Raw genomic sequence first — 23,857 nt, forward strand, 5'->3', positions numbered from 1 at the left:
AGGAGGCTGCGGTGGCTGTGTGCGACCAGGGGCCGACGCAGGGCCCCGAGGTAGGTGACGGGCTGGGAATGCCACCCACGACGCCCGCAGGCCCCGACACTCCCCGGAGGCGCGCGAGGCCCCCAGGGAGCCGGCCTCAGGCCCCGCCCGGGCGGCGGGACCAGCCCGTAGGCCCGGGCCGTGAGCGGGCGCACCGGGGGAGGGGAGGGGGCGGCAGCGGCGGCGCCGCTGATTGGGCCGCCCGCCCGCCCGCTCGCTCGCGAGCCCGGCTTCACCCGCCCTGAACCCCGAAGAGTGAGGCGCTGGCGGGGTGGGTGGGGGCGCGCGCGGGCGCGGGCGCGCGGCGTGGGGGGAGGGAGCGCGCGCGCCCGGGGCTCCTGTCGCACGCGGGCCGGCGCGAGGCGCTCTCCGGAGCACGCGCCGCCGCGGGGGCGCGCGCGGTGGGGGTGTGAGGAGGAGGAGGAGGCGGTGGCGGCGGCGGAGGAGGAATAGGCCGGGGCAGGTCGCGTTCGCTGCCTCCTCGCCCAAAGAGAAACGCGGGGGGGGGGGAAGGGGGTGCGGCGAGCGGCTCCTCTCTCTGTGCTCCGCGCTGCTCGCGCCCCGGTGTAATGAGGGTCACCCCCTCCCCCCAGCTGGCCCGGGAGGGGGCGCGGGGCACGGTAACTAGAGCGCAGGGGTGGGCGACGGGCGGGACGGGGAGGGAGGAGACAGCCGGGCCGGGAAGATGGTGGTGGCCGTGAGGTGAGGGACTCGGTGGAGGCCCCGTTGGCCGAGCGGCGTCGGTGGCGGGCGGCGCTGCCGCCGCGGCCCCCTCCCCCGCCTCCATCACTACCAGCCGGCCTCAGGCCTAGCCGGCCGGGCTGCGGGGAACTTCCTCCCGACGCGGCCCGTGCCTCGCCGGCCGTCCCCCGGCGCGCACCTCGGCCTCTGCTTCCCCTCAGGTAGCCGGCTGTGGGGGGGGGTCGCGGGGGCGGCCGCCCTCCCGCAGCAAACTTTGCGTGCTGCTGAGTGTTGACGAGAGCCGACAGCGCTGCCGGGAGGCGCTGCCGCGGCTGTGGGAAGGAGCGCGGCCCGGGCAGGCGGCGTCGGCGTCGGCAGCAGCCATGTTTGTCAAGCCTGTAGCAGCTGCTGCTACCCTGGCTCGGCCTCGCCGGCCGCCTCGGTTTCTCTCCCGGCCGTGTCCCGGCCTCTAGGCCCTTGCAGCTGCGATCCCGGCACGTTTGCCGTCAGGAAGGCGAGCCCCTGGGGCTCACCCGCCTCGGCCAACTCGCTTGAGGCCTGCGCACGGTAGCTGCAAAGGCTCCGGCGCCGGCTGGGCGCGGGGTGCAGCGCTATTGTGACCGCTGCGCCCAGCCGGAGGAGGAGGAGGAGGAGGAGGAGGAGGGGGATACCTTTTTGTGCAGCGTCCAGAAGCTGCCCCGAAACCCGCAGCCCCCTTCTCTTTCAAAAGATTTGGCTGCCGGACCTTGGGCGTGGGGAGGAGGAGGGTTCTTGTTCGAGATCCGGGAATGGTGACTGCCAAAGGGTTTTAATTTTCGTTAAGCCCCAGTGTCCATCACCCTGCAGCGCAGGGAAGATGAACGGGCGGTTTCCATGTGGCAGGGTTCGCCCGGCTCCAGGAAGATGTAGTTCGCGGAGACTCACTGAGGCCATTTTCCTGTCGTCAGCCTGGAGAACTTTTTCCGTCCTTGGAAGTGCAGCAGAAAGGCCACTGGGCCTTCGGGAGCGGCTGCCATTTTGAAGAGAAGAGTCAGATGGTCTGTTAACTCAGATTAATCGCTGTGTCTTTTGGATTCCAGGTCGATGCGGGCACAGTATGGATCAGACTTGTGAACTATCTAGAAGGAATTGTCTGCTGTCCTTTTCTAATCCAGTGAATTTAGAGGCCCCCGAAGACAAGGACAGCCCTTTCGGTAATGGTCAATCCAATTTTTCTGAGCCACTTAAAGGGTGTACTATGCAGTTACCGACTGCCAGTGGAGCACCCCAAAATGCTTATGGACAAGATTCTCCGTCTTGTTACATTCCACTGCGGAGACTACAAGATCTGGCCTCCATGATCAATGTAGAGTATTTAAGTGGGTCTGCTGATGGATCAGAGTCCTTTCAAGACCCTGCAAAAAGTGATTCAAGAGCTCAATCGGCAGTTGCTTGCACGTCCTTGAGTCCTGGTGGTCCAACAGCACTTGCTATGAAACAGGATCCCTCTTGTAATAACTCCCCTGAACTCCAGTTAAGAGTCACAAAGACGACCAAGAATGGCTTTCTGCACTTTGAGAATTTTACTTGTGTGGACGATGCAGTTGTAGATTCTGAAATGGACCCAGAACAGCCAGTCACAAAGGATGAGAGTATAGTGGAGATCTTTGAGGAAACTCAGACCAATGCCACCTGCAATAATGAGCCTAAATCAGAAATCGGTGTAGAAATGGCCATGGGAAGTGAACGAGACAGCACTCCAGAGAGTAGACATGGGGCGGTCAAACGGCCGTTCTTGCCATTAGCTCCTGAAACTGAAAAACAGAAAAATAAACAAAGAAATGAAGTGGACCGAAGCAATGAAAAAACAGCCCTCCTCCCAGCCCCCATTTCACTAGGAGATACAAACATTAACGTAGAAGAGCAATTTAACTCAATAAATTTATCTTTTCAGGATGATCCAGACTCCAGTACCAGTACATTAGGAAACATGCTAGAATTACCTGGGACTTCATCATCATCTACTTCACAGGAATTGCCATTTGTAAGCAGCTTTTGGTACAACTTAAATATATACTTGAATGTATATATACAGGCCACTTAAAGGGAAAACTTAACTAACTTGTTTTGTTACCAGTTCATAGCCGGAAGCTAACCATGAGCTTTTGAGCTTTTTTTCAGGAAATTTTACCTCGATTTTTAAACCTTATCTCTGTTGTGTGAGTTTGGTTCTTTATAGTTTATCCCAGATTGCTCCGTTGAGTAAGTGTTACAGGTCTAAGGGCATTTGACTGAGGTCAGGTTTACATTTTCGAGATACAGGTAGGTATACATTTGAGTAACTTAAAAAACAAACAAACAAAACAAGAAACACAAAAAGCTTTGGTCTGCTGATGCCGCTAGTTCATGGGAACCAATGTGTGATTTGTCCTGCTTCTTCATAAAGCATGGTTTAATTTCTCATGGTCCCGATTTGCAGCAAGTTGGGCACAGATTTAACTTGGCTAAGATAGAAACTTTCTTTGCCATCACTCAACATTTAGGTAAATTTTTTCTGAACTTGTAACATTGCAGCAGTCTATGCCTTTGGTAACTGCCACCACCAAGTTGGGCTTGATAAGCTTTGAAGTGTATCTGTAGATAGCATGTGTGTGCACGTATGCACATGCGTGTAGAGGTGGAGAGGAATAACGAGTCTACTAGTGTTATGTAGTATTTTCTGCTGGAAGGGGCAAGAGACAAGTTCTTGTTTTTAGAAGTTAGAATTTCTTGATTAGTTAATGACCAGTTGACCTCTCTTAGCCGGTTTCATCAGCACTAAAAGCAAAGGTACTTGCTTTCTGGAAGATCACTTTTAGCTTTACATACTTGACTCTGGTTTTGCTTCTGCTCTAACCCTGTATTGTCATAGTCACTGATGATGTCACCAAAGAGGGTTATATTTTTGTTGGGAGTCACCAGATGCTGAAAATACAACATAGATTTTGTAAGAATTTTTTATAGTGTATAGATGATTGTTTTGAAGGCATTAAAAGTTCATTTAACCCTAGACCTCTGTTGATCTTTAACTTGCAGAGAGAATGTGGGTGTGTCACCTTTGTTTCTGTTGATTGATATCAGCTATGATTTAGTACTCTGGTTTCTTAGCTTGGCAGTTACAGATTTTAAAAATTTTTTAAATTACTGAGGTGATATCTTGAATTTCTGTTGTACTGGATGTATATAGTTTATTTTGAAAACCTAGTGGCATCTCAACAAAGCTTTTCTTGGATTCACGTTTATTAATTGTACATGTGTACAGTTTTGTTCTTGTTTTCACAAATGCATTAGATTTGAGTGTAGAGATAGATTGAGTAGAAGCATAGAAATATAAATCTGTAGTTCTCATCAAGTATCTGTAGTCTAGTGTTGATCCTGTTCAAGCTGCAACAGAGCTGGTAACTTAGTGACTTACACCTGTAATTTTAACACTTTGGAGAGTGAGCACTCTTGAGTTTGAAGCCCACCTGGGTCACATAGTGAGTTCTAAGTCAGCCTGTTCTACAGTGTGAAACTTTGTCTCACAAAACCACCCTTCTGTCCCCCTTGCCCTTTTGAGAATACTATGCATCTAACATGGTAGCTGACAGACTTGTATAGATGTAGAAAATTTTATTTACTTCCTTTTTTTTAGTACAAAGAAGTTGTATATATTAGGTGACATCTTGAAAAAAGATTATAACAGGCAGTGATTTCTTATTAATTACTTTATTCTCTACTGTCTCATTGGGTGGGTTTTCATAGTCTTGTAAGAAAAAGAAATGTCATAAAAGAAAAAGTGGGACAGATGTGGTGGTTCATGCCTGTTTCTTAACACTCAAGAAACCGAGGCAGGAAGGGTTGTCTTTAGTTTGAGGCTAACCTGAGCTAGTGTTCAAAACAAGTCCATTTTTATGGTATACGAACATTTCCGTCAGGATTGAGTACAACTGACTTTCTTTAGTGATTAACCAGTCTTTGAAGTAACTCCCTAATTTTCTCTTTCCACATTTGTATTTTAAACTTTTTGTTATATTTATTATTTGGCATGTGGTTTTTTTGTTTGTTTTTTCTTTTTGTTGTTGTTTTTTTCTGAGACAGAGTTTCTCTGTGGCTTTGGAGGCTGTCCTGGAACTTGCTCTTGTAAACCAGGGTGGTCTTGAACTCACAGATATCCGCCTGTCTCTGTCTCCTGAGTGCTGGGATTAGAGGTGTGCGCCACCACTGCCTGGCTGGCATGTGGTTTAAACCCATCACACACATGGCATGGCATGAATGTGGGGTCAGAGGACAGCTTGTGGGGGTTGGTTGTGGCCTTCTACTTTGTGGGTCTTGGGGATTAAACTAAGTTCATCAGCCTTCATGGCGAAAGCTCCTTTATCTGCTGGGTCATCTTACCAGCCCTATGTGTATATATTTTTGAGACTGTTCTTCTTGAGCTTGATGTATAGCAGATAATGACCTTGAAAGTCTGATCTTCCTGCTTTCACCTCAAAAGATGGAGTTATAGATGCTTTACTACACTTTTTTTTTTTTTTTTTTTTTTTTTTTGGTTTTTCGAGACAGGGTTTCTCTGTGGTTTTGGAGGCTGTCCTGGAACTAGCTCTTGTAGACCAGGCTGGCCTCGAACTCACAGAGATCCACCTGCCTCTGCCTCCCAAGTGCTGGGATTAAAGGCCTGTGCCATTATCACCTGACTGCACCTGTTTTTTGTTTTTGTAGCATAGAGTGGCCTCAAGCTCCAAATCCCCCTATTGTTACTATAGTCATGTGGCACAGGGATTGCTCATCTAATTGCATTGATTTATTTAGTTTGCTTCTTAACTGTTGAAAATGTCTCTAGATGACTTTGGAACTTTAAGAAAATCTGATTGCAAATTGATCATTTCACCTTATGTTAGTCACTTAAAATGCAGTATTAAACTGGATGTCATGGCACATGTCAGTAATCCCAGCACTTGGGAGGCTAAAGGCAGAATTTGATTTTGAAGCCAGTTTGGTTTATAGAATGAGGTTTAAACACTGGGTGTTGTTGCACACACTTTTGATCCTAGCACTGAAAGGAGAGACCCGAGTTCCAGGCTAGTTTGATCTCCTTATAGAGTTCAAGGTCAGCCAGGGCTACACAGTAAAATGCCATTCAAAAAGGTGTGTGTGCTAGATTGACAACTCAGCTTTTAAGTGTGCCTACTCCTGGAGGTTTGATTCCCAGCATCTAATGCCTGTAACTCCAGGTCCAGGAAGATCTGATGTCTCTGGTCTCCATGGTCTCACACACACACACACACACACACACACACACACACACACACACACACACACACACACACACACACACACACACACACACTCTCTTACTCTGAAGAGATGGCTCAGCTGTTAAAGAGCACTGACTGCTCTTCCAGAGGACTCAAGTTTGGTTCCTAGCACCCACAAAGTGACTCATAACCCTTTGTAACTCAGTCCCAGGAGATCTGACTCCATCTTCTGGCTTCCTCAGGCACTGCATGCATGTGCTGAAGAGATACACATGCAGACAAAATACTGTACATAAAAACATGAAAAAGTAAATCTAAAAATCTCGGAAAATGTTAAAACAAAAACAATAAGACAGTGGAGTGACTGTGCCTGTAATCTTAATATTTGAAGGATAAAGGGTGGTGAGCTCCAGGTCACATTGAGTTACACAGTATATTCAAGAGCAACCTGGGACATAGCAAGTCTCTCTCTCTCTCTCTCTCTCTCTCTCTCTCTCTCTCTCTCTCTCTCTCTCTCTCTCTCTCTCTCTCTCTCTCTCTCTCTCTCAGACACACACACACACACACCAAAAAAACAAAAGCATACCAAGTCCCAAACAAATAACAGCAACTGGAGTTGTAGTTCAGTAGCTATGTATGCCATGCATAGGGCCCTAGGTTCCACATAAAAACAAAACTAGGGAGTATTTAAGGTTTGAACTTACCTCTTTCTTTTTTTTTTTTTTTAGCCAAGCCTGCATAAGGAGGTTAGAGGACAATTTGTGAGAGTCAGTTCTCTTTGCTAAGTCCATTGTGTTTCTAAAACCATTTAATTTAGTTGTGTTTATGTGTGTCTGCTCGGATGAGCCACAGTACTCACATGCAAGTCAGGATCACTTACTAGATTTCCTTATCTCCTTGCACTTTAAGGCAGGGTCTCTTGTTTATTCTCTGTACTCCAGGCTATCTGCCCCATGAGTTTCCAGGCAGTTCTCCTGTCTTACCTTAGCAGTGCTGGGGTTATAAGAACATATTACTGCATCTAGCTTTTTGTGAATTGTGGGCATTGAGTGTGTGTGGTCAGGCCTAAAAGTGTAGTGATTTTAGTCTCTGAAGTGGTCCTGGGTCCCTTCGTTGTTATTGTTTGTTTTTCGGGGGTGGTTGGAAACAGGGCCTTTGACTATCTTGGAACTAACTCTGTAGACCAGGTTAACCTTGAATTCATATCCTCCTGCCTCTGTTCCCGAATGCTGGGATTAAATTCATGTACCTTCATTGTGGTGTTAACTTACATTTTTGCTGATAGCTTAATGCATACATTTAAAAAAATGATTTATGTGTATTAGTGTTTTGCCTTCATGAATGTCTATACACATGTGTATGGTGTCTTTGGAGGCTAGAAGAGGGTATCTGATGTTTTGGAACTGGATTACCAATGGTTGTGAGCTGCCACATGGGTCCTGGGAATTGAATTCATGTTCTATGTATACGATACTGACTTTATGCTAGAAGGGAGCATCAGATTCTACTATAGACGACTGTGAGCCACCATGTGGGTCCTGGGAATTAAATTCAGGACCTCTGGAAGAGCAGCCAGTGTTCTTGACCACTGAGCCATCTCTAGTCCCTGCTATTTTGTCTTTGTTGAGTATATTAATATATTTTGTTCATTTTCAAATTATCTGGTGGTAGTTGCATTGGTGGTGACAATAACGATGACCACTTTACTAGTATATATAGTTCAGTTGACTTGTACTCCAAACCCTCCTGCCTTAGCCTACCATGTGTTGAGAGTCATCTCCACAGGTTTTGTTAGTGGGGGTTGCTAATGTTGTGAATAGTATTTACGTTTCCATACGTGGTAGGCAGGTGCCCTGTCTCACACACACACACACCTTTTTTTAACGTTTGTTTTGAGACAGGGTCTTGCTAAGGTGCCTAGCTTGACCTTGAATTTACTATCCTCCCATCTCAGTCTAGATGATGTACATTCTTTTAATGACTCAATAAGCATTATTTCATACCTCTCTTCTTTTGGTTTGAGATAGAATCTCAAGCATGTAGCCCAGGCTGACCTCAAACTCACTGAGTAGTGAGAATGACCTTGAATTCCTAATGTTCCTTTTCACCTCCCAGGCACTGAGATTGTAGGCAAGCCCTGCAGCGCCGATCTCCTTACATCTTGTGATACCATAGTTTACAAATAAATAGTTTCTGGTATTAGAAATTTTGTTGGAGAACCAATACATTGATGCATATTCATGTGTCCTAAATATATTACATTAGGTTTTTGTCTCTCCTGCTGCTAGATGAAATTATAAAGGCCTCTAAAATTCTTTTCATATTTTCAGTTTGTAAGGCATAGTTCAGTGGTAAAAAGCACTTTCTTGCAAGCCTGATAACTTCATTTCCTTGAGACCTGCATGGTAGGATACAACTGACTCTTGCAAGCTGTTCTCTGACTTCTACACACACACACACACACATTTATTTGAGGCAGGGTCTCTGTGTAGCCCTGGATGACTTGGAATTCATATTTCGAACCAAACTAGTCTCAAACACACAGAGATCTGCCTGCCTCTGCCTCCTCAGTGCTGGAATTAAAGGTGTGCACCACCACCGCCTGGCTGACAAAGGTGACTTTCAATAGTTCTTGATAGGTTTACATCTTGCATTGATTTCCATAAAGAATTAAAATAATTCAGGGGCTGGAGAGGTGACTCAGTGGTTGAGCTATTACTTTTATTTGTTTGTTTTAGTTTTTAGGGTTTCTCTGTGTAGCACTCATTGTCTGGAACTCACTCAGTAGATCAGACTGGCGTCAAACTCCCTGTATCTGCCTTCTGGGTGTTGGAATTAAAGGTGTGTGCCACCACCACCTGGCTGTTTTTTGAGTCAGGGTCTCGCTGTATGCTGTATTTTTGGGTGGCATTAAACACATACGTAGACCATGCTTGTCTCAAACTCAGAAATCTCCCTCTTACCTCTCCTTGAAGTTTTGTGTCACCATACCCAGCAAAAATAGATTTAAAAAAACTGTACTGTTTGATACAGCTGTGTGTAGTACTGAGTATTTGATACAACTGTGTGTGGTTTTGAGTCTGTTTAATACAGCTGTGTGTAGTACTGAGTCTTTGATACAGCTGTGTGTAGTAGTATTGAGTATTTAATACAGCTGTGTGTAGTATTGAGTATTTGATACAGCTGTGTGTAGTACTGAGTCTATTTGATACATCTGTGTAGTATTGAGTATTTGATACAGCTGTGTGAAGTACTGAGTCTTTGATTCAGCTGTGTGTAGTACTGAGTCTTTGATTCAGCTGTGTGTAGTACTGAGTATTTGATTCAGTTGTGTGTAGTACTAGTCTTTGATTCAGTTGTGTGTAGTACTAGTCTTTGATTCAGCTGTGTGTAGTACTGAGTCTTTGATTCAGCTGTGTGTAGTACTGAGTATTTGATACAGCTGTGTGTAGTACTGAGTCTATTTGATACATCTGTGTAGTATTGAGTATTTGATACAGCTGTGTGAAGTACTGAGTATTTGATTCAGCTGTGTGTAGTACTGAGTCTATTTGATACATCTGTGTAGTATTGAGTATTTGATACAGCTGTGTGAAGTACTGAGTATTTGATTCAGCTGTGTGTAGTACTGAGTCTTTGATTCAGTTGTGTGTAGTACTGAGTATTTGATTCAGTTGTGTGTAGTACTAGTCTTTGATTCAGTTGTGTGTAGTAGTATTGAGTATTTAATACAGCTGTGTGTAGTATTGAGTATTTGATACAGCTGTGTGTAGTACTGAGTCTATTTGATACATCTGTGTAGTATTGAGTATTTGATACAGCTGTGTGAAGTACTGAGTATTTGATTCAGCTGTGTGTAGTACTGAGTCTTTGATTCAGCTGTGTGTAGTACTGAGTATTTGATTCAGTTGTGTGTAGTACTGAGTCTTTGATACAGCTGTGTGTAGTACTGAGTATTTGATACAGCTGTGTGTAGTACTGAGTCTTTGATTCAGCTGTGTGTAGTAGTATTGAGTATTTAATACAGCTGTGTGTAGTATTGAGTATTTGATACAGCTGTGTGTAGTACTGAGTCTATTTGATACATCTGTGTAGTATTGAGTATTTGATACAGCTGTGTGAAGTACTGAGTATTTGATTCAGCTGTGTGTAGTACTGAGTCTATTTGATACATCTGTGTAGTATTGAGTATTTGATACAGCTGTGTGAAGTACTGAGTATTTGATTCAGCTGTGTGTAGTACTGAGTATTTGATTCAGTTGTGTGTAGTACTGAGTCTTTGATTCAGTTGTGTGTAGTACTGAGTCTTTGATTCAGCTGTGTGTAGTACTGAGTCTTTGATTCAGCTGTGTGTAGTACTGAGTCTTTGATTCAGTTGTGTGTAGTACTGTATCTTTAATTCAGCTGTATGTAGTACTGAGTCTTTAATTCAGCTGTGTGTAGTACTGAGTCTTTGATTCAGCTTTGTGTAGTATTGCTCACAGTTTGGATAGCTCTAGATCTAATCCTTTGTTTTCCCTTCTCTTTGAAACATGGTATCATATATTCCAGGCTGATTTCAAATTAGTTATTTTGTTGAGGGTGATGTTGACTTTGACCTTCTTGACTCTACTTTTGGAGCGCTGGGATTACAGGTGTGCACCACCATATCTGGGGTGCTGGTGCAGAATCCCAGGTGTCATCCGTGCTAAGCAGGCCTGGTAGCACCTGAGCTACATCTCTACCACAAATTAAAAGATTTTTGGGAGGTTTAAGACAACTATAGAGCTATGTAACTACATACTGTGCAGCTCAAACTAGCCTGGCATCAGACTAGCTTATAGCTTTGGTGATCTTCTGTAGTGTCTGTCTACTCTCCCTCCCTCCCTCCCCCACACCTCCCCACACGGACAAATGTACATGTAAATTTGTGAGTTTTGTTGTTGTTGTTGGTTTTTTTTTTTTTTTTTTTTTGAGAGATAGGGTTTCTTTGAATAGCCTTGGCTGTCTTAGAACTAGCTCTGTAAACCAGGCTGGTGTCCAACTGAGAGATTAGCCTTCCTCTGCCCCCCAAATGCTGGGATTAAAGGCATGGCCACCACTGCCTACCTGTGTGTGTGTGTGTGTGTGTGTGTGTGTGTGTGTGTGTCTGTCTGTCTGTCTGTCTGTCTGTCTGTCTGTGTGACAGAGAGAGAGAGAGAGAGAGAGAGAGAAAGGGAAAGAGGGAGGGAGGGAGGGAGAAGGTTTTTCTATGTAGCCCTGTAATCTCCCACTCAACTGTAGGGTTAAAGACATGTTCCACCACACCTATTAGGAATTCTTACCTTTTCTTGGTGTGTGTGTGTGTGTGTGTGTGTGTGTGTGTGTGTGTGTGTGTGTGCGTGCGTGCGTGCGTGTGCGTGCCTGCTAGCTACAGTGCACGTGTGGAAGACAGGACGACCTGATGAGCAGGTTTTCTCCTTCCACCCTGTGGGTTCCAGGAATTGAACTCACACAGTCAGGCCTAACAGCAAGTGCCTTTACCCTGGAACCACCTTGCTAGCTTTAATTTTTCAGTAGAAAAGTTTTTTCAATGAAGTTTTAGAACTTCACCAGTGAAATGACTGCAGTGCCTGTTCACTTAACATCTGGTTACTGTGTCTTCCCACTAAATAGCACAGAGTAGCAGATTATGTGGCACTTTTTTTTTTTTTTTTTTTTTTTTGGTTTTTACGAGACAGGGTTTCTCTGTATTGTTTCGGGGGCTATCGGTCCAGCCCGGCCTCGACTTTATGTGCACTTTTAATATTGTTTTTTCACTTAATAGATTATATGTGTTCTAGTCCTTCCATTTTATTTTACTTTGCTTTCCCAGTGTTGCCTAGACTGGTTTAGAACTCACCTTTCTGTTTCAGCCTCCAGAGCAACTGTTGGAATCACAGACATGTCCTGTTGGGCCTGTTTAGATTTATAATTTAGAAAAGTAAATCTGTATGGGGATATAAACCAGCAGGGAGAGTGCTTCCAAGTGTGCATAATGTTCTGGATTCAGACCCTAGCACTCTGTATAAACAAGAGGAAGAGGGGGTACACACCTCTAACCCCAGCAATTGCAGGGCAGTGGTGGGAGGAACTCTTGTGAGTTCTAGGCCAGCAAAGACTATATAATGGAAATCTGTCTCAAAAGTAAATTTAAAAAATAAAATTAGACTCTGAAGACTAAGTCATTTGGAGGGAGTCATATAACCAAGGTACCATTGTCCTAAAGAGTTACCAGACTTTTAAGTCATCATTGTGTAACTTGTTCATATATAGTTATTTATTTATTATCTTTGTTTGCCTGCCTGCCTTTCTTCCTTCCTTCCTTTCTTCTTTTGGTTTTTCGAGACAGGGTTTGGAGTCTGTCCTGGCATTCGCTCTATAGACCATGCTGGATCCGCCTGCCTCTGCCTCCCGAGTGCTGGCATTAAAGGCTTGTGCCACCACCACCCAACCTCATACTTCTAAACCTAACCTTTGAGAAGCTGAGGCAAGAGGATCAGGAGTTCAAGGCCAGCTTCAGCTATATAAGGATCAGGAGTTCAAGGTCATCCTTCTGGAATTTGTTCTATAGAGCAGGGTGGTCTCAAACTTAAGAGATCCGCCTGCCTCTGCCTCTGACTAGTGGGACTAAAGGCATGCACCACCACTGCCTGGCATAAATTATTAACAAAGGGCAACATCTTAACAAATGACTTCTGTTTGCGTTTTACTACAAAATATATTTGTAGCGTGAACATGAGAAAATTCTACCTTTACTTTAAGTTTAGTGTTTGAGATATAAAGATTAATTTTTTTTTAAATGATCTATGTGAATGAGGAGTGAGGGTGTTAGATTTCCTGGGGGTAGAGTTACAGACAGTTGTGAGTCACCATGTGGATGCTGGGAATTGAACCTAGGTCCTCTGGAAGAACAGCTCGTGCTCTTAATCTCTGAGCCATCTCTTAAGCCCCAGGGTTATTTATTTATTTATTTGTTTGTTTGTTTTTCTGAGACAGGGTTTCTTTGTATTGCTTTGGAGGTTGTCCTGGAACTTGCTCTGTAGACAGGCCCTGGTTTATTTTAATAATTGTATATCCAGTATAGAGTATATGTTTACCAGAAATGTTAATATTGGTTTTGCCATTACTTCTCCTGGTAGTACAGTTAAATTCTAGAAAGACCTGTTTTTATAAAGTCACATTGTTTTGGAGACACTTATAACAACTTTATTTGCATTTATAGTCTCATGGTGATCTAAGGGTAACTTTTTTCTTTTTAGGACAGGATCATGTTATGCAGACTAGGCTAGTCTTGCTCTTTTCTAGTCCTCTCAATTTATATTGGGAGCCTCTTAGTAATTAACTGTTGACAGTTTTTCTTCTCAAGGGCTCTTATGTACCTGTTTCTCCCAGCAGCCACCCTCCCCAGTTGCATTAGATAGACTTTAGATATTTTCTGAGTATATTAAAGGTTTCCATTTATAAGCGTTCCATTTACGTTTTATGCTATTTAACTTAAGTAATTTAAAGTTGCTTTATGTTTCAAGGAGCAAAGTGTAAGATAAACATTTTCATATGGGTGCTGGAAAGATAGCTCAGTGAATGAATAAGAACCAGCTCTTCCAGAAGACTGGGGTTCAATTCCTAGCACACACATGGCAGCTTACAACTGTTTGTAACTCTAGTTCTAGGAATCTAATGTTTTTGAACTCCCTGGGCACCAGAAGTGCTTGTGGCACACAGACATGCATGCAAAACACCCATATAAGTTATACTTAAAAAACAGTTTTTTTTATATAAAATATTTTGTTTGTCTTTTTCTTTAGGGTCTTTCTGTGCTTCTCAGGGTCATCTTATACCTTTGGGATCAGGTGATCCTTCTCTCTTACTCTCCTGAGGAGCTGAAACTAAGAAGTGTATTATTGGCCTATATACTGTATATCTACCTACACAGTTGAAAAAACAAAAACATACCTTGGTAGCTCTGCTGTACTGTCTGTACCTTACTGTATTTTATATGTGGTATGTGGTTGAGTATATTCTGTATCTACATAAAGAACTGCCAGATAGGTGTGGTGCATACCAATAATTCCAGTCATTGGTGGTTAGAGGTCAAACCAGAGCTCAACGCTATTCTGGTTTATACTGTGATTTGGAGGTCAGCCTGTGTTCCATAAAACCCTATCTCAAAGTAAAGGGGGCCAGCAAGCCTGATTATCTGATCTTAGAACTGCTCATGTAGAGGTAGAAAACCAATTTCTGCTGTGCTGTGGTGGCATCAGCCTTTAATCCCAGTACTCGGGAGGCAGAGGCAGGCGGATCTCTGTGAGTTTGAGATCAGCCTGGTCTACAAGAGCTAGTTTTAGGACAGCTTCTAAAGCCACAGAGAAACCCTGTCTCAAAACCAAAAAAAAGAAAAGAAAAAAGGAAAAAAGAAAACCAGTTTCCGCAAATTATTCTTTTTCTTACACATCTACTTACATTTGCAAGCATATGTACTCACACATACACAATGGAAACACAAAAACAAAAATTTTTTTGAAAGTTTTTATTTTTATTTCATGTTTGCATGTTTGTCTGCTGTGTATGTGTTCCACATATGTGCAGTGTCCTGGAAGGCCAGAGGGGACATTAGATTTCCCCTGGAACTGGAATTACAGACTTCTGTGAGATGTCATATGGGTGCTGGGAACTGCATCATTAAATGCTCTCAACTGCTGAGCCATCTCTTGAGCCCTGAATTGGTTCATTATTATGCCTTCAGATCATTGGACCACAATTAATAAGTAACCATTGTTGGTGATCATTGAGTTTGCTTTTAGTATTTTGCTAATGTACCTAAGTTCTGCAGTAATTGACCTTATATGTATCTCATTGCATGATTAAACATGTATGTATCTAAGGATAACATATTCTGAGTATTATAACACAATCATGTAATTGCAGCCCTCAGGAGGCTGAAGCAGGATTGAGAATTTGAGGGTAGCCTGAACTTCATAGAGAGATCCTGTCTCAAAAACCAAGCCAGTAGCATATGACTGGAGGACCTTGAGTTTGAAACTATCCCATGTTACATATGGTGAGTTCCATGCCACCTTAAGTTATACATGGATGACCTTATGTCAGAAAATAAACAAAACAAAAACTAGAGCAGTGGCTCAGCAGTTAAGAGTGCTCCACTCTTCCAGAGTCCCTGTGTGTCCTTCTCAGCACCCACATCATGTAGCTCACAGAACATAAAAAAAAATTTGGCTGACTGTTTGGCTGAATGGGTAAAAAATCTTGCTACTAACCTAAGTCTGATGATGTCGGTTCAGTCCCTGGACCCCACACGGTGAAAGGATAGAACAGACCTCTACATGTACACATAACAAGCACACAAAACATAAAAATAAAAACAAATATAGCAACGATAATAACAGCAGCCAAAAATGTTACACTTTTTTATGTGTGTGTGTGTGTGCGCGCGCGTGCGCGTGATTTAATACCAGTGATTAAACCCAGGACTTTTGAGAGTGTGTCAGGTAGAGTGGTAGTGTTACTACTATGTACTCAAGCAGTTAAATTGCCTTTAAATTAGACTATGATATGTTTGGCCAGCAGATGGATTTTTGACTTTGTAGTAGGTGCTGCTGTTTTAAAAGTACTGTGTTAAGGTTAATAGCTATCATGCCTGGATAGTGCATAGCATTTACCTGAGTAAGGTAGAATCAGAGAGGCTTCTTGGAGCTCAATTTTCTGTAGTTAGGCTGGCCCTGAACTGAGCTTATAGATTCTCCTTCCCCAGCCTTCCAAATCGCTGAGATAATAAGTGTGAGCCACTACTTGTGGCATATATTGGTCTTATAAACAAAAACTGAAATCATTTGTGTGTAGGTATGTGACATGGAAGCATAAATGGAGGCCACAGACAATTTTTTGGAGTTGGTTCTCCCCTGCCATCTAGGTGGTGAACTCAGGTTATCAGGCTTGCCTGACAGGTACTGTTACCAGCTGAGCTATCTTCTGGTCCTTAATGTTGGTCTTTTGTAATTTGTTTGCAGTGCTGAGGATCAAATCCAGGGCCTTGAATGTGCACATAAAGCTCTGCACTTGATCATTCTTTAGCCCTGACTGTTTTAGAAATGGCTCTATAGACCAGGCTGGCTTCAAATTCAGAGATCAATTGCCTCTGCCTCCTGAGTGCTGGGTGTACTACCACTGCCCGCTTTCAACATAGTTTTTAAAAAAAAACAGAACAAAACATTATTTTATGTGTGTGAATGTTTTGCCTGCATGTATATCTGCACTGAGTATCTGCCTGTGCTAGGATACCCTGTAACTGGAGTTACAGATGGTTGTGAGACACCAGATGGGTGCTGGGAACCAGACCTGGGTCCTTGGGAAGAGCAACCAGTGCTCTTAACTATTGAGCCAGCTCTCTGGTGCTTAATTAAAAAATTAGTGTGTGTTTCTGTTTATGCCGTGGTGCTCAGATGGGACAACTTGTTTTCTCCTTTCACCATATGACTTCTGGGGATTGAACTGAGTTTGTCAGGCCTGGCATTTTTGCCAGCTGAACCATCTTGCTGGTCTTTGACTTGATTATTTGAGAGAGAAATTGTACCTCAAATGTGTTTATTGCTTAGGCTTAGACTGGCCTGGTAAGTGTTGAATGAGTGAATGAAGGTTTATTTTAGTTAGGTTCATAAAAGATTTCCCTAAACAGCAGATAACTAGCTCAGTTGATTACAATGCTTGCCTAACTTGCCCTAAGCCCTGGGTTTCATTCCACACTGCATAAACCATGTGTGATGGTGCATACCTGTAATCCCAATACTTTGAAGGTAGAAATAGGATCATAACAAGTTTGCCCTTGGCTATGTGGTAAGTCTGAGTTTAAAGTTAGCATGTGGTGCATGAAATCTTTTCAGTCAGCCAACCCACCAGCTATCAAACAAAATGAGAGCATAGCAGATTGTTTTTGTGAGTTGTGTGCCTTCACTGTTGTCTTTCTGCTGAGGCCGTAAAAGACTTAGGACAGCCCCGGAGAGTCTTGAGAAGCTTGGGATAGGTCAGTGAGACCCAGAAGTAGTGAAATTGACTGGATAAGCAAAATGTTATCTTTGACTTGAAGGTAAATACATGTTATTTGCGTCTTGACCCTTTTGTGACTTTTTTTTTTTTTTTTTTTTTGGTTTTTCGAGACAGGGTTTCTCTGTGGCTTTGGAGGCTGTCCTGGAACTCGCTTGGTAGTCCAGGCTGGTCTCGAACTCACAGAGATCTGCCTGCCTCTGCCTCCCGAGTGCTGGGTTTAAAGGCGTGTGCCACCAACGCCCGGCCTGACCCTTTTGTGACTTTTAAGGGTATTCATCACTTTATTATGCCAGGCTGAAGGTTGTCTATATACTACTCATAATTCATTTCTGATATTTGGTGCTGGGGACAAAACCCAGAGCCTTGTATGAATTAGGCATAGCACATTACTGAGCTGCATACACATCCTCCTTCAGCCCTGGGAGCCTCAAACTCTTTGTGTATCCTAGCTTGGTCTTCAATTTGTGTTCTTGCCTCACTCTGCCTTCTGTGTGTTGGGATTACAGTCATGTGCCGCCAGCCCCTAGACCTTGTTGTCTTTAAATTTTATTACATTTATTTATGTGAGTGTGGAGGTGGGGTGTACCTGTGTCACGGCACATGTGGAGGTTAGAGGACAACTCTGGGAGTTGTTTCTTTCCTTTCATCTTGTGTGTCCCAGGGATTAAACGCAGGTCATCGGGCTTGGTTTGCAAACACCTTTGACCTCAATGCCATATCACATCACCACTCTCCTTTTTTTTTTTTTTTTGGTTTTTCAAGACAGGGTTTCTCTGTATTGTTTTGGAGGCTGTCCTGGAACTCGCTCTGTGGACCAGGCTGGCCTCGAACTCACAGAGATCCACCTACCTCTGCATCTCAAGTACTGGGATTAAAGGTGTGCGACACCAACACCTGGCTACCACTCTCCCATTTTTTTTAAGGTGTATTTCAATTTGTATATATTGTGTGAGTGTATGCATATGTGTGTAGGTACCCAAGCAGGCCAGTGGAGCTCACTGGAGCCCCTGGAGGTGATTGTAGGCTGCTTGTCTTTGGTGCTTGGGAGCTAAATGTGGGTCTTCTGCAAGAGCAGCAACCACTGTTAATCACGAACCATTTCTCTAGCCTTGTAGACATTTATTTTTCATTTTACAAATAAAGGGTAGTCTTGGCTCAGGGAAGTTAGCAAATTGTTTGAATTTATAGTTAGCCAGTGGTAAGTAAAGATTCATTTCTGTCCAGTGCTGTGGAGAGCCATAGGCTAAGTGCCACAGATCTGGAAGCTTCCATTATATGAGCTGGATGGGAAAATCATCTTTAAGATATTTAAGACAGGGCTGGGCTGTGGTGGTACATGCCTTTAATTCCAGCACTTAGGAGGCAGAGGTAGGTGGATTTCTGTGTGAGTTTGAGGTTAGCTGGTCTACCAAGCTCCACAGAGAAACCCTGTCTTGGGAAAAAAATGTAATTGAAAGATAGTAAGAGGGTTGAGAGAAGCCCACTCCCCTCCCTCCTCCCTCTTCTCTTTCCCCCTTCCCCCATGTCCTCCATGCTCCCCGTTTACTCAGGAGATCTTGTCTTTTTCCCCTTCCTAGGCAGATCTATGGATGTTTTTCTTAGGGTTGTCTTCCTTACCTAGGTTCTCTGGGGTTGTGACTTGCAGGCTGGCTATCCTTTGTTTTATGTCTGATACCCACTTATGAGTGAGTACATATTATATTTGTCTTTTCTTGGTCTGGGTTACCTCACTCAGGATGGCTTTTTGTTTGTTTGTTTTTCCTGAGACATGGTTTCTCTGTATTGCTTTGCAGCCTGTCCTGGCACTCACTCTATAGACTAGGATGGCTTTGAACTCACAGAGATCCACCTGCCTCTGCCTTCCAGGTGCTGGGATTGAAGGCATGTGCCACCAATGCCCGGCTAGGGTGGCATTTTCTAGTTTCATCCATTTTCCTGCAAATTTCAAAATGTCATTGTGTTTTTACTGCTGAGTAGTACTCCACTGTGTAAATGTACCACATTTTTCTTATCCATTCTTTAGTTGAGGGGCATCTAGGTTGTTTCCAGATTCTGGCTATTACAAATAATGTTGAACAAGTGAAACCTTGTTTCTTAAGGGGAGATTGGAGGGGAGGAAAAGATAGAGAAAGAATATAGCTTTAAGCCAGGTGGCATTATTTTTTTCATTATTTTTGGATTTGTTTTTGAGACATGGTCTTTCTATATAGCCTGGCTATATATATGGCTTCTGACTCACAGAGCTCCTCCTGAGTGCTGGGGCTTAAGAAGTGCACCATCTAGTCTGGCTTTACTTCCTCTCTCCATCCAGCCATTCATCTATCTATTTTCCTCCAGTCCTGGGTGTTAAGTCCAGAGCCTTGCACATTTATTTGCTGCTTGGTACTGGGATTGAACTCGCATTCGAGGCAAAAGCACTCTACCAACTGAGCTCTATCTTTAGCTTTGAGGCAGGGTTTCACTTGTAGCACTGGCTGGCCTGGAATTCACTGTAGAGATTTGTCTGGCTTCCAGGTCAGAGATCCTGCCTCAGTCTTCAGTTGTCTTCAAGTGCTGGGACAGAAGGCAAATGTCACCCTGCCTTGCTCTCCACCTTACTTTTTAAAACGATCTTTTGGGTTAGGCTACGTGACAAGTGAGTTCTAGAAATAAACACGTGTACTTTCCTAACTGAGTCAAGAGTAGTAGCCCAGGCTGGCCTTCAGCTTGCTCTATAGCTAAGGCTGGTATTGAACTCCTTATCCTCACTCGACCTCCCAAGTGCTGGGATTATAGGCATTCATGACCCAGTCCTGACTTTCAGTACAATGCAACGAATGACATTATAGCAGCTGTTTTTAAGGTATAACCACGTGCATTCCAGTATATAGGTGCTCTGCAGATGAAATGTTAAGACTGTGCTGCATGTTGTAATTTTGTTTTTGTATTTATGGATTTATCTATGAAAGGACCGGGACTCCTGCCTAGAATGACATTAATCATTCTAGGCAGGAGTATGGTATTGGGCATGGGAGTGTAAGCCTATATAGTCTTAGCACTGAGGAGACTCAGTCTGAACTCAGTGGGATTACATAGGAAGTTCTGTAGGAGCCTGGGTTACACAAACCCTCTCTCAGCTATGATCAACCAAGGCCAAGTGTGGTGGTGCACATCTGTAATCTTAGCCCCTGGGAGGAGGACCCCTGTCAGTGAGTGAGGCCAGCCTGGTCTACATATTGAGTTCCAGGTCAGCCTGGAATTACATAGTAAGACCCTGACTCCAAAAAACAAAACAGTAGCAATATCACCCTCCCAAATAATAAGCACACCCCCCCCCATGAAGAAGATACTCAGGATTAGAGAGATGGTTTAGGGTGTTGGTGGCGCACGCCTTTAGTCCCACCACTCGGGATGCAGAGGCAGCCGGATCTCTGTGAGTTCTAGGCCAGCCTGGTCTACAAGAGCTAGTTCCAGACAGCCTCCAAATCCACAGAGAAACTCTGCCTGGAAAAACCAAAAAAAAGAAATTTGATTTTCTTTGTTTTTGAGACTGGGTTTCTCTGTGTAACAGCCCTGGCCTTAAACTCACTGACATCTATCTGCTAAGTGCTGGCATTCAAGGCATGCACCACCACACCGAGCAAGAGCACTTGTTCTTAAAGAGGACCTGGGTGTGGTTGCCAGCACCCAGGTGGCAGCTTCACTTTTACTCTAGTTCCAGGTTATCCTGTGTTCTATTGTGGCATACATTCAGGCAAAATACACATATATGTTTAAAAAAAAACATTCCAGATGTTTTTTCCCAAGACCTGTATTTAATTTATTTTATTATTATTATTATTATTATTATTATTTTGGTTTTACGAGACAGGGTGTCTCTGTATTGTTTTGGAGGCTGTCAGTCCAGCCTGGCCTTGAACTCATAGAGATCCGCCTGCCTCTGCCTCCCGAGTGCTGGAATTAAAGGCACTCGCCACCATCGCCCGGCCTTTTTTTTTTTTAAAAGATTTTATCCATGTATCTCTGGGTATATGGCACATGTAGGTTCCCTTGGATGCCAGAAATGGCATTGGATCTTCTGGAACTGGGTTTGTGAGCAGTTAGTTGTAAGCTGCCTGCTGTGGGTGCTGGGGATCCACATTTGGGTCCTCTGGGAGTTTGGGAGAGCAGCAAGTGCTCTTAACCCTGAAGCTATCTCTCCATCTCCTTAGTTACCTTTTCATTAATTTATTTTATGTGTATGGATGTGTAGCATATGGATGCCTGGGAGTTAATGGATGTTTGTGAGCCAATATATGGGTGCCTGGAAAAGAGATGATCCAAACTGCTGAGCCATCTCAACAGTTGTCTCTCTTAGTGGTGTGTGTGTGTGGGGTTTTTTTTTTTTTTTTGATCAGTGTTTCAGGTGGTCTAGGAATTGCCTCTAAATTGATTATATATTGAAGCTGAGGCTGACTTTGAGCCTCTTGTCTTCATCTCTTAAGTGTTGGCATTATAGGCATGTGCCACCACACTCAACTATTTATCTGTTTATTTTGTGTGTGTGCATGGGTGCAACTCTACCTCATTTATTTTATTTTTTAAAATTTTTATCTTGTAATTTGTGTGTTCATATGTGAGTGTAGTACATGCATGGAGGTCTACAACCTTGGATCTTTCATTACTGATTGGCTTGACTGGCTGAGCAGCAAGCTCTGGAGATCTGCCTTGCCTGCCTGTGTTTCCCAAATGATAGGACCTGGAACTCTCAGCCCACTCTGACTTCAAACTCTTGGGGTCTTCTTTCCTCAGCTTTCTAAGCACTAGAATTATAGATTAGTACCTCTGTGCCTTGCTCCCCTCAATTAGAGTTTTGATCTACTGTTAGTAAATCTGCAGAAGTAGACTCCTTAAATGGGAGGGCCAACTATATTGTGTTGAATGCACAAATCGCCTTTTATGTTTCCATTCAGTTAGTGGCCATTTCATTTTCTTCCTTCTTTTTGACTATGGCACATAATCCTGTGAACATTTATATACATTTTTATGTGTATGTGGATGTTTTTCCTGGTGGTGGGAATGGCATGTGGGCAATTGCAGATGGTAGGCAAGTCCTCTACCACTGAACTATAGCCCAAGCCCTGGCTATGTATGCGTTAGTCTTGAGTATGTCTATGAATAGAATTACTGGGTCATGTGGTTATTACTCTGAAGAAACCTTTTGGTCTCTTAGTAAGTTTTTTTGGTTTAGATTTACTTTATGTACTTTATGTGAATGCCAGGTGTTCACAGAGGTCAGAAGAAGGTGTCAGATCCCCTGGATGTGGGTACTGGGAACTAACCCTGGCTCCTCTGTATTCCGAGCCATCTCTTCAGCCTGGATCTTCTAACCTCTTAACAGAGTATATTAAAGTTGCCATACTTTTTTCCACCAATCCTTTTTATTTTGCAGGTGGCTTTGATTTGCGTTTCCTTCATAACTCAGTGCATTTGTTTTTTTACAGTGTGTCTGACAATGCAATGTAATCCATTTGTAATTGGTATATGAAGAGAAGCCAGAACCAATTCCATGTCCTCAATTATGGCTGACTTTATCATAAGTAGTTATAAAGTAACTGAGGTTTTACTGTTACCAGATGATAAATGCTGTTATTAATAGTTTGAGCTTCGGTTGTGTTTGCACCCTGGCTCTGCCGTTTACTAACCAACTTGCACTAGGCATGTAGTGAGTAAGTGCAAAAATACGTAATGTCTCCTGAGAGCCCAAGGAGGATCATTGTGCTTGACACATCAGAGATACTGGGTAAACTATTTACACATATGACTTGAATAATATTTATCAGTGACAAATTATTCTTTTTTTTGTTCTTTGTGGGATTGGGGGTGGGTGGGGAGGTTCTCTGTTTAACCCTAGCTGTCCTGGCACTCAGATCTGTAGACCAGGATGGCCTTGAACTCTCACCTCCCGAGTGCTAGCGCTCAAGGCTTGTACCACCATATCTTGTGTACTTTTAGAATCTTTTCTTTATGACTATTGATGAGTATGTAAAACAAATAAAAGTTGAAAATTACTGTAGAAGGCTATGTATGCTGTGAACACCTAAGGCAATTTGTGCTTATTTAATCAGCAGTGACTAGCTGGGTTTTCATCTGTTTTTTTTTTTTTTAATATTAGAAACATTTATTGTAGATGTCAGTGGGTGTTGTGTGCCACTGTTAATGTGGGGGTCAGAGTAGCATATGGGAGTGGGGGAGGGGTTGTTCTCTGCACTGTATGAGTCCTAGGGGTCAAATTCAAGTTGTCAGGTGTGGTGGTGGCAAATGTCTTTACCCACTGAGCCATGTTGCTGGCCCTGGCTGGATTTTCCTTCTTTCTTCTTTTGGTTTTCCAGATAGGGTTTCTCTGTAACTTTGGAGGCTGTCCTGGAACTAGCTGTGTAGTCCAGGCTGGCCCCGAACTCACAGAGATCTGCCTATCTCTGCCTCATGAATGCTAGGATTAAAGGTGAGTGCCACCACTTCCTGACCATTTTGTATTTTTCAGAATTCTATTTGGAGAATAATGCTTCAAAGTTTTTTTTTTCTTTTTTTATTCCTACTAATTCCCCATGTTTTGTCTGTCTAAAGTGTCAACTGAAGAAAAAGTCTACACCACTGAAATATGAAGTTGGAGATCTCATTTGGGCAAAATTCAAAAGACGCCCATGGTGGCCATGTAGGATTTGTGCTGATCCATTGATTAATACACACTCAAAAATGAAAGGTAATGAATAACTTACAGTTGATTATTTGTGATAAATACAATATGGGGTCATAAGCTGGTAATTTAGCAGTAAGTAATCCATTGTTTTCTTTCAAAATTTTATGAA

At 43.4% G+C, this 23,857-nt stretch overlaps 1 protein-coding gene across 3 annotated transcripts in view; it reads left to right on the forward strand.

The window, feature by feature from the left end:
• Positions 1-1,777: 1,777 nt before the first annotated feature.
• The window catches only part of Nsd1 (nuclear receptor binding SET domain protein 1), a 106,146-nt gene continuing 84,066 nt past the window's right edge, over positions 1,778-23,857 (forward strand). For 2 of the 3 annotated variants that reach the window (XM_013119295.3, XM_013119296.3), the window contains exons 1-2: positions 1,817-2,743; positions 23,616-23,751. In XM_013119295.3, coding sequence (XP_012974749.1) covers positions 1,817-2,743; positions 23,616-23,751 — 1,063 coding nt within the window. Of the gene's footprint in view, positions 2,744-23,615; positions 23,752-23,857 lie in introns of all 3 variants that reach the window. The other variant, XM_005078352.4, reaches the window with a different exon arrangement.

Source organism: Mesocricetus auratus, unplaced genomic scaffold (genome assembly GCF_017639785.1).
Source record: "Mesocricetus auratus isolate SY011 unplaced genomic scaffold, BCM_Maur_2.0 Super-Scaffold_100013, whole genome shotgun sequence".
Lineage (NCBI taxonomy): Eukaryota > Metazoa > Chordata > Mammalia > Rodentia > Cricetidae > Mesocricetus > Mesocricetus auratus.